This window comes from Gymnoscopelus microlampas (genome assembly GCF_963454915.1).
Source record: "Gymnoscopelus microlampas genome assembly, chromosome: 9".
NCBI lineage: Eukaryota > Metazoa > Chordata > Actinopteri > Myctophiformes > Myctophidae > Gymnoscopelus > Gymnoscopelus microlampas.
Genome location: NC_139946.1, coordinates 26,282,333 through 26,297,172, shown reverse-complemented (window position 1 = coordinate 26,297,172; position 14,840 = coordinate 26,282,333). Strand labels below are relative to the sequence as shown.

General features: G+C 40.8%; 2 protein-coding genes across 3 annotated transcripts in view; one reads left to right on the top strand and one right to left on the bottom strand.

Moving 5' to 3' along the window:
* Positions 1-3,365, top strand: part of cyfip1 (cytoplasmic FMR1 interacting protein 1) — a 48,434-nt gene extending 45,069 nt beyond the window's left edge. For both annotated transcript variants that reach the window (XM_084067652.1, XM_084067653.1), the window contains 5 exons: positions 308-380; positions 1,268-1,362; positions 1,550-1,788; positions 1,902-2,049; positions 2,686-3,365. In XM_084067652.1, coding sequence (XP_083923778.1) covers positions 308-380; positions 1,268-1,362; positions 1,550-1,788; positions 1,902-2,049; positions 2,686-2,850 — 720 coding nt within the window. In that variant the 3' untranslated portion in view covers positions 2,851-3,365. The remainder of the gene's footprint in view (positions 1-307; positions 381-1,267; positions 1,363-1,549; positions 1,789-1,901; positions 2,050-2,685) is intronic.
* A 140-nt stretch (positions 3,366-3,505) lies between these two features.
* Positions 3,506-9,510, bottom strand: nipa2 (NIPA magnesium transporter 2). The gene is made up of 6 exons (XM_084067654.1): positions 8,740-9,510; positions 7,025-7,261; positions 6,207-6,263; positions 6,000-6,090; positions 5,260-5,420; positions 3,506-4,496 (listed from the first exon to the last, which is right to left on the bottom strand). Exons 2-6 carry the CDS (start codon positions 7,161-7,163, stop codon positions 3,850-3,852), a joined length of 1,095 nt encoding a protein of 364 aa, XP_083923780.1. The 5' UTR covers positions 7,164-7,261; positions 8,740-9,510; the 3' UTR covers positions 3,506-3,849.
* Between the last annotated feature and the right edge of the window lie 5,330 nt (positions 9,511-14,840).

Here is a 14,840-nt window from a genome sequence, read left to right as displayed (position 1 = left end):
AAATGTTTCTTAGTTGGCAGAGACCAGGTTGCAACAACAGGTGATTCATGGTTTCTGGGCAAAGGGTTTTAGGGTATGGCTTATCAGTGCCATCTTGTGGCAGCAATTGATATCACAAATATAGACCTACATGTTCATGCTTTCTACATCGGCCTTGAAATCAAACAACTGGACCAGATGGGTACCCAGGCCACTAACATTGATGTGTATTCATGTTTATCAAGGATAGAAGTGAAATATGCTCTCAAATGAATATATTATGCATATCTACATGCCAATGGTTTTGTATTTTCTCATCTTTCTTTAGTCCCAGGAGGAGGTTTGTGATTTGTTACATGCCGCACCCTTCCAGAACATTCTTCCCAGAGTCCATGTGAAAGGTAGAGATCACAAAAATGTTTTTTTTTAAAAATATAAATACAAAAAAATATTCCCTGGTTCTTTTTAGTCATGTACAAATTAAACGTCAAACAATGTGAGCTTACTTTTGTTCAAATTTTAATTATTGAAATAATATATTGAATTGAAAGGAAATGGAAGTGCAATTGCATAAACAGAGCATGAAACAGTATACCTAGTAGTAATTTGCCTTATACTGCTGAGCGACCATTGATAAGCAACTAATCAAAGTTTAAAAAGGTACTTATGGAATCGTGGACTTATCATGAACAAACACACTACGGTACATATTAAACGCATGTTGATGATCAGAAAACGTTTAACAGCCGCACAACCACATAAAGTTGTTCACTGGCCAACACAAGCACAAGAAATGTAATGTAAAACCACCGAATAAGGTTGTTTTGTTCTAAGGAAGGTTTAGGTTTTCACCTTTCACACAAGGCTGGTTAAATAATTCAACCTTGGATTTATCTGTCCAGACACGGTGTCCCAGTTTTTCTGTTCTTCAAACAAGTGTTGTCTGTCAAACGGTGAACCCATATGCCCTTGCTGGAGTGATTGCCTGGAGAGATTTCTGTGGTTGTGTATGTTTGTTTGTTTGTTTGTTGATGTCTGTGCTTAAACTGTGTCTCAAGTTATTTTGGTCTCCTTTTAGTTTGCTCAAATGTGTTTTATTACTTGTTAGAACTAACTTGTTAACTATGTTATTCCCATAGACTTTTAAACTTGTATCTTTTCATATTTTATGCTCCAACTGTTGTTCAGCACTTTGTGAATCATGTTTTGAAAGGTGCCATACAAATAAAGTTATTATTATTATTATTTCCAGTACTCTGAAATGTGTTGTGGTTTTGACTCTCTGCAGAGGGGGAGCGTCTCGATGCCAAGATGAAACGTTTGGAGGCCAAATACACAGCCCTGCACTTGGTTCCACTGATAGAACGCCTCGGCACCCCACAGGTACAGTAGGCCTTTTCAGAAATGCCGTCATTGTAATTCTGTTAACAGTATAACTATCTGTCCTTGTATGCAGTGATAAATGAAAGATGATCACCAAGTGAGGTGATGTCAGATCACAATCATCGATTTTGTCGTGACTTGGAATTCAGCATCTCCCAACCATGGCAACCCTTTCTCGTTCTTTTAGCAAATCGCCATTGCTCGTGAGGGTGACCTGCTTACCAAAGAGCGTCTGTGCTGTGGCCTGTCCATGTTTGAGGTCATTCTCACTCGGGTGCGAGGCTTCCTGGAGGACCCCATCTGGCGTGGCCCGCTGCCCAGCAACGGTGTGATGCATGTGGATGAGTGCGTCGAGTTCCACCGTCTTTGGAGCGCCATGCAGTTCGTCTACTGCATCCCCGTGGGAGCCCACGAATTTACAGTGGAGTGAGTCCTGATGTTTTGGTTTGAATTCTCAACAAGAGCTGTTATCTGTACTGACGCATCTGAAATTACGTTTGCATACAGTAAACGTTATAGTTTACCGTCTCCTTTTTCAGGCAGTGTTTTGGGGACGGCCTTCACTGGGCAGGCTGCATGATAATCGCCCTGCTGGGACAGCAGAGACGATTTGACATTCTGGACTTCAGCTACCATCTCCTCAAGGTGCAGAAGCACGACGGCAAGGACGAGATCATCAAGAGTGTGGTGAGTTTTGGAGAGAGGGAGTAGTAATACTAAGACATGATTTATACTTGGTTGCACATGGGTGCCGCACCCTGACAATAGCCGATCTACAAGCTCACAATGCATTGCAAGCGTCTTCCTCAGAGTCAAACAAACCTGTTTGACTCTGAGGAAGACACAGGTCGAAATATATGTGAGTCACCCCTGCAAAATAACACGTACGTGCAGACCAGTCAAGTGCTCCAGTATTTTATTTGGGTAGTCTCTCCTGAAGTGCCCAGGTATTATTCTCTCTTATTAAAGTTGTCCCTGTTGAGCACCGACGAGCCCTTCTACCCTCACCTGGCTGAAGCACACTGAAATTATTTGTGTATTTCATGAAAAATGTCTTATAGACGTAATGATGTAGTCTTTTGTCATCACAAAGCACTCAAACAACTTCAATCATATAATGAGAATCTTGGTTAAAAGAGGAAACTAATTTGATAAAGAAAAATATGTTCACTTAATAATTCGAGAGCACCCATTATGAATCTTTCCATGTTCCTGCAGTGTTGGTTCTATTGTCCCCCTCGAGGCAAAGTAAATATTTATGTTGACATCAATCCCAGGCTTTCTCCCGTGCCTGAACACAAATGTATTTTGCTTTACCTTCAGCCATTGAAGAAGATGGTGGATAGGATCCGTAAGTTCCAAGTCATCAACGATGAGATTTTTGCCATTCTGAACAAGTACCTGAAGTCAGGAGACGGGGAGAACATGCCGGTGGAACACGTCCGGTGTTTCCAACCACCTATACACCAATCCCTCGCCAGCAACTGAGTTTTAGTTGCTGTCGCCAGCCAGCAGTCACAACGGTTCCAAATAGTCATTACCTTTTCTTGCACCAGCCAGAAATATCTAGGTCTTGTGCCACAATGGACCATGATAAAAAAAACTAAGGAAGTTGGGCCACAATTTTATGTTGAATTATTATTTTTTTGTACTCACTTGTGCCTTATCAAAAAAATGAAATAGCTATTTTCCCTTTGTTTTGAATGGACTTTACTTTGTTTTATACTTATGGAACTCTATAGATCAGGGAGGGGAAGACTACTTTTATAAAATAGATATTTAAGGGTTTGCAGTGGTGGAATATTAATGGGAAAATGGTAACCTATTTTAAGTTTGGGTCAAAGTAAATTGTATTTTCTATATTGTTAAACATATGCATGCTAAACTCATCCTTTTTAAGAGGAAATCTGAGAAGTAACAAAGTTCATACTTGTTAAGCATTTATTCACTGTGCCTTTCAAATGTTTTAATCATTTTAATTCAATAAATATGTAACAAATCTGTTGGTTGATCTTGAGTGCTTTTTATGTAAACAATACAAAAAAGTTTATGGTGACTTCAACATAATGTTACTTTCAAGTATCACGAGAACACAAATCTTAGTGAATGTCTCATAATTATAGCCATATTCAGCAGGACCCCATCATTTGTAGAACTATATCTTAAAACACATCTATGGATTTTATAGAAAGCAAGTCAGTGCATGTATATGCAGATCTTTGTACGTAATATAACAAAGTTCTTTATTTTAAAAAATCTGACTATTTACAGGGCTACACAGGAATGAAATAAAGTTCTAACCAAATACTAATCAAGTCATAATTCTGAGAAAAATAAGGCAAATGAAATTGTTAAGTACAATCGATTGGTCCAACCAAGTCACTTTTCCCTAAAACTGATTGTCTTAAGGTTGTCAATACCATGTGCATAGCAATGCCATGGCTGTTTTAGTCCGGGGGGGCGGTTACGACAAGTTCCTTTATGATCCTATGGGGCTGTCATTGCACCATTCCTTCTAGAAATGCTGTCAAAATTCGAGCCCATTTCTCTGTCCTCCATGTCCGCAGAGTCATTGTGTAGCAGCTCGTAGGTGCTATGGGAAGCCACGCCGTTCGCCGTTGGAAAGGCCTTTTCGTCCTTCCTCATGGAGACGGCGAGGGCAGCCAGGCTAACACTAACGTCTTTAAACGCGTGGAGCAGGAAAATGCCCACAATGATGGTGAGGAAGCCGCTGAGGGTGCCGATCACATCGGCGGTGCCCATGTGCTCCCACTCCTTGAACAGGATGGCCGAGCAAGTGAGGACGGACGTGGTGAAAAACACATAGTAGATGGGCGTCACCAGGGAGGTGTTGAATATGTCCAGAGCCTTGTTCAAATAGTTAATTTGCGTGCTCACACAGGCCACCAGGCCCAGGAGCAGGACCCACGCCAGCGGGTTGCCCGACACAGACTTCCCAGCGATGGCTTCCTTGATGGCAATGCCCAGTCCCTTTACGCAGGACACCGACAGCGCCCCGATCACAGAGCAAATGGTGATGTACACCAGGATGTTGGTCTGACCATGGCGGGGGCCCACCACGAATATGAAGATCATAGCCACGATGATGACTAATGTAGCAAAGATCACAAAACCTGCGGGAAGACAGGGTTGAAGCTTGGTCAATAACTTTTCTCTTACAACAAAATGTAAAATACAAATGAGTAAATAGACAAAAACATGCAATGATCAATGCAGGTAGAGCCAAAAGGCTTACCATGTGCCTCCCCTTATTGAGTTATACAATATAATGAAATTAAATAGTACACAATGTGTGGATTAAAAAGAAAAACAAAAAAGGTGCATGGCTGTAAGAGTTAACAATTAAGAAGGGTTAAAAAACTATCAACTGAACCACCCATCTGCTCCAGTGGAGCTGGTAAGTGAACAACAGCATAAATAAACTGTGGTTATAGTGGACAGCTCCCAGTATATGAATGTGCATATCTGTGGGAGTGTGAAGCAGGGCCCTCTTGAAAAAGTGATGGAAATCTCAATGTGGTTTTCCCTGGTTAAAAAACAAACAAATTCTACATGTCGTGTTTGCATGCTGTTGCGGATTCTGATTTTTCCTTCAGTATTACGTATGTAAAGCACTTTGTAACTTTGTTTTGATAAGGCCTTTCTTAATCAGTTTAGCTCAGGGAGCTCAGTATTCTCTGTAACTAACCTCAAAAGTGATCAAATATGGATGAAGTACACCTTCCTGTTCTAAAGCCAAACCAAATACTTTATTGTCATGTGTCCCCAAATTAGAGCAATTATCAAGGTTAACGTTCCCTCCGTCAGATTAATTTCCCCTCTGCTCTAATTAAACGGTCAGCCAGTGTGGTGAACAACATGAATGTAAGACTATACCTGGGTCAACCAGCTTCCTGGCCATGTGTTCCAGGCTGTTGATCTCTTCCTCTTTAGGTGCATGGATCACCATGGTGGTGGAACCCAGGATGCTGAGCATGCAGCCAAGCTTCCCATGCAGGTTTAACCGCTCTGTCAGGAAATACGAGGAGAGGACGGCGCTGCAAACAACACGAACCATCAGTCTATCAGAGTTAAGTCTTCAGATACAGTCCATAGCACAAAAGGGACAGGCTTCAAAAACTCAAGCCTGAGTTATAACTCGAAAATAACGAATCAACTATAAACCCATTTAGACCGGAGGCCGATTCTAAAAAAACCTTATAAATCCTGACCTACGTTTTCTGAAAAACACACCTTTTTCAATATAATTCAAAACATTAATGTTGCTATAATGTATATAGCAACAACTATGCACAGGTGTTCCCGGCTTGAAACATATAGGTGTTCCAGGTCTAAAGGGGTTAGACGAAGGAGCATAATGCAAAGGAAACCACAATTTACACACAATTGACTCAAATGAAAAGCAGTTCACTTCAGGCGGTAAACGCACATCCAAAGATTATTTAGACTAGTGCTGGATCACAAAGACTAACAGACGAAATAATCCGCACACAGTATTACAAGCTCCCTATATGACTTAAGTCTTATAGATACAGGGAGCTTTTAAGACGGTGTGCGGATTCTTTCCTCTTTTGTTTACACTCAAATGAATACATGTAGGTAGATAAGGTTTGTACCTGACAAGCACGCTGAGAGCCCCCAGAGGGGTGACGAGAGTAGCCGGGGCGAAAGCATACGCTGCAAAGTTGGCTGCCTCCCCGGCACCCACTGTAATATTGAAGAGAATAATGTCAGCCTCATGGTTAGACAAGTATGAGAGTATATCACGTGCGCTTTGTTTAGTGTTATCGCTTTTCACAATGACAAAGTGTAGTGCTACTTACTCGATAATAAGCCAGCCCACCACAGCCACTCTTTTAGATAGGCATGACCACCCTGGCCTGAAAAAAACAGGTGCAAACATTAAGAACCTTTAATCTCCCTGCCAAATTACTAGATTTTACATGCAGGCTACACTTGATTATAGTGTTTTTTCATTGACATTCTCTTGAGTGAAAGTAACTAACACCTCGGGTTTTACTGTGTAGCAAAATTAATGATTACCATGTGCAATAAAAGTGAATTCCTATGAGCTGCAGTCATGTGTTGATGCATTTAGACCAATGGTTCAGAACGTCGATTGCGGGGACCACCAGGGTGTCCAAATGGACCCCTATGGGTCTGTAACTCAGAGTGTGTGCAAATGGACCCGTAAGGGTCCATTTTATTCAATCTCTCAGAGTTAAAATAATTAACACCGACAAATTTACAGTGTAGTCTATTTGTACACTCTCAGAGTTCCAAATGGACCGCACACATTGAGAAACAGTGATTGTCTATGGCCTTGTGAATGATTACATAGGCGTGTCACATGCAGGCCAAGCCAGTCATGTTACAGTATAAGTACTGTAGTGGTGTAAACAATATGGTGCTTATGATCTCTGCCCACACCGGTCTGACTTCTTGATTTGCTTGATTTTCAGTGTTGCAATGAATGCACAAGTTCAAACCCATACATGTTGAGCTAAAAAACAAGTGTTGCAATGAAGTGTTGCAAATCATCCCGTGCCACATACAATACAGCAGTGGTTTTCAAACATTTTCACTATGAGGACCACTGGCGTACATCATCCCCGCTCCACCTTAACAATACAGTACGTACCTGCCCGCATTGAGCCCTTCCTGGCCAAGCGCAGAAGCCCTTTCTTCTTGAGGATGAAGCTGCCTCCGATGAAGATGCTGGAACTGACGGCCAGTCCGAGGCCAATGTAAAAATCATACTTTCCCCGGTCCTGAGCCATAGTGAGGCTGGATGTACTGACAGCGTGGTCTGTCACATTTACGACCAAACACTGAAGATGCTGACCGAGGAGGGAACAGGTCTGACCAGCCCAAATACCTGACAGCAACAAGGAAGAGGGAGTGGATTTAGAAAAATAAAAAATGTGAGTCAGGGTTAGTTATAGCCCTAGAATGGCTGTGATATTACATACATTTCATGTATTCCATATACACAGCCATAGTGGGAGTGATCTATGGCTGTGTATATGGAATATCACAGCCTTTCTAGGGCTAGGTTAGTTACAACAATAAAATCCCTCACAAGCAGACGACCGACCTACCTACCTACCTACTGTCTCCACATGTTAGATTACAAACAGCCAGCCCCTGGTTGAGTGTGTGAGGATGATGCGCCATCACCACAAACGATACATTTAAGGTAAATGTCACAAAGATGTGAATTCAGTCCACCACACACACACACACACACACACACACACACACACACACACACACACACACACAGCTAGTTCCAGGACTTGGCCACTAAACTACTGCAGTACACAGGACAGTATGTGCCAGTGTGTCTGCTGCAGAGTAGCTATATATTTGTTTGAACGGGACCAGATCGGAGGTTTGCAGTGATAGAATGTTATCTTAAACATTTCAACAATGTGAGGAAGTCACAGACACACGGTTACAATCAGTGGTCGAAAGTAACTAAGTGTATGTACTCAAGTACTGTACTTAAGTACCATTTTGATGTATTTCTTAGTTACTTTACTGGAGTATTTCCAATTGTCAATACTTTTACTTGCCTCCACTACATCTCAGAGGCAAATATTGTACTTTTACTCCACTACAAATATTTGAAAGCTTTGGTTACTAGTTACTTTGTAAAACATACTTAGCCATGGCTATTTGAAAATAGCCAATCTACAAGCTCACAAGCAACGAGTTAAGAGCTTGTATCTGCTATTTTCAAAAGATTTGTATACGTTTGGGTTTGGAAACATGTCAAATGGGATATTGTGCATAATGAGTACTTTTACTTTTAGTACTCAAGTATATTTTGACGCCAATTCTTTTGTACTTTTACTCATGTACATTTTTTTATGCCGGACTTTTACTTGTAACAGAGTATTTCTACATGGTGGTATTGATACTTTTACTCAAGTAAAAAATGTGAGTACTTCTTCCACCACTGGTTATAATTAACACAAGAAGCAGCTGACGACAGGCAGTTATAGGCTAGACAGTGACGACGCTACAGTGTAAACGGCAGCAGTTCCACATTAGTTTTGGCTTTCTCAAATGGTTTACATTTTATCTCCCAACCAGCTTTTAAACAAACATATTAAGGGCTATAAATCACATCCACGTTAGCTTCTATTAGCAGTAGGAAGAAGGCTAGCTGAACTGAGGCTAGCTGACATTAGCTGAAGAGAACCAGAAGAGCCAGCCATCCACCAGGGGAGAAAACAATATAGCTGATATAAATAAATAAAAAACAAACAAACAAAGCTTCATTTAAAAGCAGAGAATGTGCCTATAGCTGGTTTTGAGGAGTATTTAAAATAAAATAATAATAATTACCCGTCCGATGGTATTTGTGTTGGCCCAGAGAGACCAAAATGGTGGTGGTTGGTTGGTGGAGGTGAGCTGACAGCTACAGTAGCAGCTAGCTGCTGGGCTCCATGTCCTACCACACACACACACACACATACACACGCGCACACACACAGAGAGACAGTGTTCCTCCCACCCTGCTGCTGTGCTGCTCTGCAGAGAGAACTGCAATACAAGGCAGCTTGCTCTGGTCTGATCCCTCTGCTTTTCTATCATCTACCACCACTGGACCTATATGCTGTGTTAACCCTAGACAAGCCTGCTGCATGCATGGGGCCAAAGTCCAAGCAACTTTACTCTCATTTATGTACACAGTCAAATCACCTGTTGTATGTAACCTAGCACTGGAATGGCTGTGATATTACATGCATTTCATGTATTTCATAGATCTCTCCCTCTATGGTTGTGTATATGGAATACAACATGAAATGTATTATATCACAGACATTCTATTTCTACGGCTATTAATATAACTAACCCTCACTCACATTTTTATTGCATACGTTGTGAGCTTGTAAATCTGCTATTTTTCACTTTTTTACATTTTAGATTTGTATTTATAGGGGGAAATGTTCTACATTTCAAAACAGCAATGCATTGGTATTAAAAAGATAATTGAGTATTTACTTTGTCCACCACTGCTTTAAAGTAAAGCTACTCAATGTCCGCCACTATGAGACTACCCGTCTGTTCATTGGTGATACTCAATCCTCCAACGACTCCTTGACTTATGTTTCTGCTAGTACAATTACACTGAATAATTCATGGTCTAACTTAACGTAGGTGACTCACCAACGTGTAACAAGTGGTTGCACCCTCAGAACAAATTCAACCACTAATGAGAGGCAGAGAAGGGCGGGTCTGGAGTCAGACTTCATATCTCCTTGCCTCAACTTATGCATTAAAGAATAAAGATTGTTTACTTTTGTGATAATTACATTACTGCATAACCCATAAATGGTCAGACAAGCTTGATATTTGATTTGTGATGCTATGCACTATGGGTGCAGTATCCTGGTGTCAGTATCCTAGTATCAGTATCCTGGTCAGTAACCTGGTGTGAGTATCCTGGTCAGTATCCTAGTGTCAGTATCCTGGTGTCAGTAACCTGGTCAGTATCCTAGTGTCAGTAACCTGGTCAGTATCCTGGTGTCAGCAACCTGGTCTGTATCCTGGTGTCAGTATCCACCCCACCCCACGCTGTCTGCCAGTGCTCGTCCTCTGTTATGGTTTGTGTTGCAGGTACCTGATAAGTCAGACATGTCCAAAGTCCGGCTTGGGGGCCAATCGTGACATGAGGGCAGATTTTATATGGCCAGCGGCTTCCTTCCTAAAATGTATTATTTATGGCCCGTCGGTATGTAGTCATGTGAAATTCATACATTAAAGTTTCTCAGTATTTTGAAATTAATCTGGGCAGATAGGCTACTTCTCAGTAGAATTTGTAAGGATTCATAATTGCTTGTTCCTTGTGGTGCTTCATTATGAAGAGGTGAAAGAAGAAAGGCTATTTTAATTTTAAATTTTAATTAATTTAATTGTAAATTCAATAGCAATGCAGTGCCTGCATGTGAAAGAAGGCCGAAAAAGGCTTAACGGGATATTTCACTTTAAAACATGTTTGGGGTCATTTTAACGTCTACTCTGGCTTTTGTGTGCACCCCAGGCAGGATACTGACACCAAGATACAAACATGTTTGGGGTAATTTTAACGTCTACTCTGGCTTTTGTGAGCACCCCAGGCAGGATACTGACACCAGGATACTGGAGCCAGAATACTGACACCAGGATACTGACCTGGGGCCTATTACATGAAAGGAGAATTAAATAAGCCTGGATTTAAGTCAAATCCAGGTTTGACAAAGTCTGGTCCGTACAGCCTGGTCTATTCCATTCCATGAACGTCAAGCCAGGCTGAAAAGGAGCGACTTTGTCGAGCGAGGCCTTGTCGAGCCAGGCTGTGTCGAGCCAGGATGGTAAAGCCAGGCTTCACGTATTCCTATAAAAGACCATGAAAGTCGATAGCAGAATCCTTGAACTTGACCAATCATGGAGCCCAAAACCAGAGCGGCGTTCTTCTCCGTGGCTGAACAGCAGCACTGCAGCAGCTCATGGAACAGTGACTACAAAACTGAAAAACGTTAATAAAAACATTAGTATTTATCAATCAATCAATTCTTCAGCGGTGGTCTCTTCATGTGTAGTTTAGTAATGAATGGCACAAGCTGCTTTTTTTGCCAGGTGAGTACAGGTGATGAAAAAAAATCTTGAAAATGTGTGTATATCTTTGAAATATATATACATTTGTAACTCAAATCTTTGCTTCTGGGGGTCCCTGGCACAAAATATTTTCAGATGGGGGTCTGCGGCCAAATGTATATCAATTTAGGGGTCCTTGGCATGAAAAAGGTTGAAAACCACCATTCTAAATGGCAGTGGTTCACAAACTTTTTAGCTCAAGAAAGGTAAAAAAAAATCAATAAAGTTTAATCTGAAACACAATTTTATACAATATGTAGAGGGGGTCCCTGCTTCATCTCTGTCTCAGCTAAGGGGTCCTTGGCCTGAAAAGGTTGAAGACCCCTGGTGTAGAAGCCATTTCACTGTTTTTTACCATTACACCTGATATAAGAAATCAACTGTGTCATAAAAAATGAAGTCATACAATACTTTAGTTTAAACAAAATGCCATACAGTCCTGTTGTTAAAAAAAAGAAAGCTTTTCAATGCCATAATACTTTGTTCTTGTCAGCCTAAATTGTTTACAGCACAGCTATCTATTTTTATATTTAATTCTTGTGACAATCCTGGGGGTTCTCAGGGTAACTGGTGTGGTTGTCATGGTTACTGACCATGTGTCATGTGTTTCAGAATGATTGGAGGGCGGAGTGTGTCATAAGTGGAGATCTGGCCCACCTGGATTGTCCTCTATAAAATAGGTGGCTGGACTTCACTCCTGTCCTCTCTCTCACCATGAAGCTCACTGGAAGCACTCCAGCCTTTTGGATTTTGGTTGTTAAAGGACAAGACCACTGTGGTAGAGGTTTAGGTTGTGTAGTCAGTTACCTTGCCATGATGTAACTCCAAAGGTGAACAAGAAATCTAAAATAATTGTGCCATTGAATAGAAATTGATCATTCAAAATATGCCTACATTGTACGGTAAAACAGCTCTCAAAGTCACGCTTTTAGCACATAAACGAACACAAAGCGATTCAGTCAATATAGAACATCACCAAACCCAGTACTGTTTTTTTTTTTTTATATAAAAATGTCAACTTCCTGCTGATTTTACTATTTGAAGATCCGAATCCTGGTCTGCGGAGCCAGTCCGGATTTTCTTTTTAATAAAAATGGCAAAATCAACAGGATGTTAGCCTTATTTCAAAAACAAACGGTAGGCCTACTGGGTTTGGTGATGTTTTGTATTGTCTGAATCAACTTTATTTGCGTTCGTTTGTGCTAAAAGAGTGACTTTGAGAGCTGTTTCAGCATACAATGTAATTCAATGAGCATATTTTGAATTATCAATGGCGCAATTATTCTAGATTTCTTGCCCACCTTTGGAGATGCATCATGGCAAGGTAACTACACAACCCAAACGTCTACCAAGTGGTCTTTCCCTTTAAGCTGTTAACCACCCCAGTATCCGTATTGTGGGGATAGCTTTAGCAGAAAATAGCCGATCGACAAGCTCACTATGACACGTTGTGAGCTTGTCGATCAGCTATTTTCAGCCAAAGCTTTCCCCACAATAACACAAAACACAAAATACACTAGTATTGAGCCCTGAGGGACACCGGTTACCCATATGGGTTTAAGTTAGTTTTAATAAAATCATTTAAACGTTCTTTGTTTGTGTGAGTTTCCTCATTTTGTTACAAACTCTTGGCTGGTTGTTGCAATATATACATTACATTTAAGTGGTTGGATTCCATTTACGTAATTCGTTATCCCTGAGTCACTAGAATACCTCAAAACGAAGTATGGAGCTTGGCCTATAATTGATCATTGATTTGATTGATATGCTGCATGCCATGAGTGCAAAGTGGTATTTTCTTAAACTTAATTCAGCTAATCAAAGAGGATCTGTGGTCATAATACAGCACTGTTTGAGGAACTATAGTTGAACACTTTACAGACATATTTTTTAATGTCCAGTCCAAAGTGAGAACAATGTAGCCTACTTGATTTAACACCAAAACTGTTATAGTTTTGATCATCTGAAACTAAGGAATTTATAAATGACAAAAAGGGTATGAATTTAAATGACATTACGAAACATCTCTCTGTTTGCGTTCAATGAAGGTGTAAATCTGGGTTCAGACTCAGTCAGAGTAAATGTTTTCCAACAGATGATTTTAAACAACCTAAATCTCAGTTGTGTCATAATGAACCCTTTCCCTGATCATCAGAGGGTTTATCTAGTAGATTCAGTCATTCTGTCAGGGGTAGAGGTGTTTGCTGTGGATTTTCGTCTTTTGACCTGTCACCTCTTGCTTTAACTTTAAATGTAACCTCAAAATCCTAATTAATGTGAAAGGCATGGTGGTGCAAGAGAAAAGCATAGGCTTCAACAACGGAAGGTTGTGGGTTTGAATCTTGGTCAGGGAAGATCTCAATTTTCTGTCTTTTTAAGGCGAGAAGCATGGATGAAGCCCGCCTCCCTCCTCACGCCCTCGTTTAGCTCCGGTAGGAGAGGGAGGAGCATGGAGGGAGCCCACCTCCAGGGGGAGGAGCTTAAGAATCCGGGAGGAGAGGGAGGAGCATGGAGGGAGCCCACCCCCAAGGGGAGGAGCTTAAGAATTTTACATATTATGCAAAGTTTTTTTTGTGATTTTATGGACTCTGTTTTTTTCACATTAATTTGATTGAGGTATTTTTTGTATTGTTTATTTATTTATTTGTATGTGTTTTTTTTCCATCACCAGTTTGTATTGACCACAGTTTCATTTTAGTTGTTTTACCCTTTCAGTTTTTGTTTAGTTGTTGTTTGAGTTGTTTTGAGTGAGCTTTGAACCAGGAACCTTGGGTTTATGAACCACGTATTTATCTTTTAAGCCACGCTGGCATGGAAAGTACAATTGGGAACGTCATAGTTCCCAACCAACCTTTTAGAATTTAGATGGACAGTGAAAATGTTCTTCAGGAGGTTTGATCCTTCAACCTTCTGCTTTCAGACCCTGCATTTATCTCTTGAGCCACACAAGTATGGACACTACAAATGAGAACGTAATACTTAAACCACCTTTGAGAATTTAGATGGACAGTGAAAATGTTCTTCAGGAGGTTTGATCCTTCAACCTTCTGCTTTCAAACCCTGCATTTATCTCTTGAGCCACACAGGTATGGACACTGTAAATGAGATTGTAATACTTAAACCCAGAGGTGGGACCAAGTCCCTATGTTGCAAGTCCAAGTCGAGTCTCAAGTCTTTGCTCTCAAGTCCCGAGTCAAGTCCAAGTCAACACAGCCAAGTCCCAAGTCAAGTCCAACTCCTCAGCTTTTTGTTTCGAGTCCCACACAAGTCCTTAGCATTTTGGTTCGAGTCCCACACAAGTCCTAACCTTTTGTTTCAAGTCCCAAACAAGTCCTAACCTTTTGTTTCAAGTCCCAAACAAGTCCTAACCTTTTGTTTCGAGTCCCAAACAAGTCAAAATGTTAATTCAAGATATGTAAAGATTGACATAAATCATGAGCATTTTTCACAATTTGCATTTGTTTTAAAACATGGGTTCTTCCAGGCCAACAGAACGCAGATACTGTACTTTTAATTTCCTCCTTGAGGACAGGGTTTAAAAGGGCCCTTTTTAATGAATATAATGTAATTTTGTACAATCTGTATGGTAGAGTATGTTACTACAATATAACTTATACAATCAGGGTGGTTGTATTTTGTCTCCCTGCTCTTCTATTGAGACATTTAGATAATGTCAAAGGCCATGTCTCACCTAGACACAGGATCTGACACAAATTCAGTGTATCCTCTGATCAAGCAGGCAGGCTCTATTATCACGATGGTGAAATTTCAGCACTTGCACTGGAAACCGCGTTCAAATCCGGGGTAGA

Coding starts and splice junctions, on each gene's coding strand:
- nipa2 (XM_084067654.1), bottom strand. CDS start 7,163: ATGGCTCAGGACCGGGGAAAGTATGATTTTTACATTGGCCTCGGACTG. Junction 6,264..7,024: donor GAAGGGCTCAATGCGGGCAG/GTACGTACTGTA, acceptor TGTTTTTTTCAG/GCCAGGGTGGTCATGCCTAT. Junction 6,091..6,206: donor GTGGGCTGGCTTATTATCGA/GTAAGTAGCACT, acceptor TCAATATTACAG/TGGGTGCCGGGGAGGCAGCC.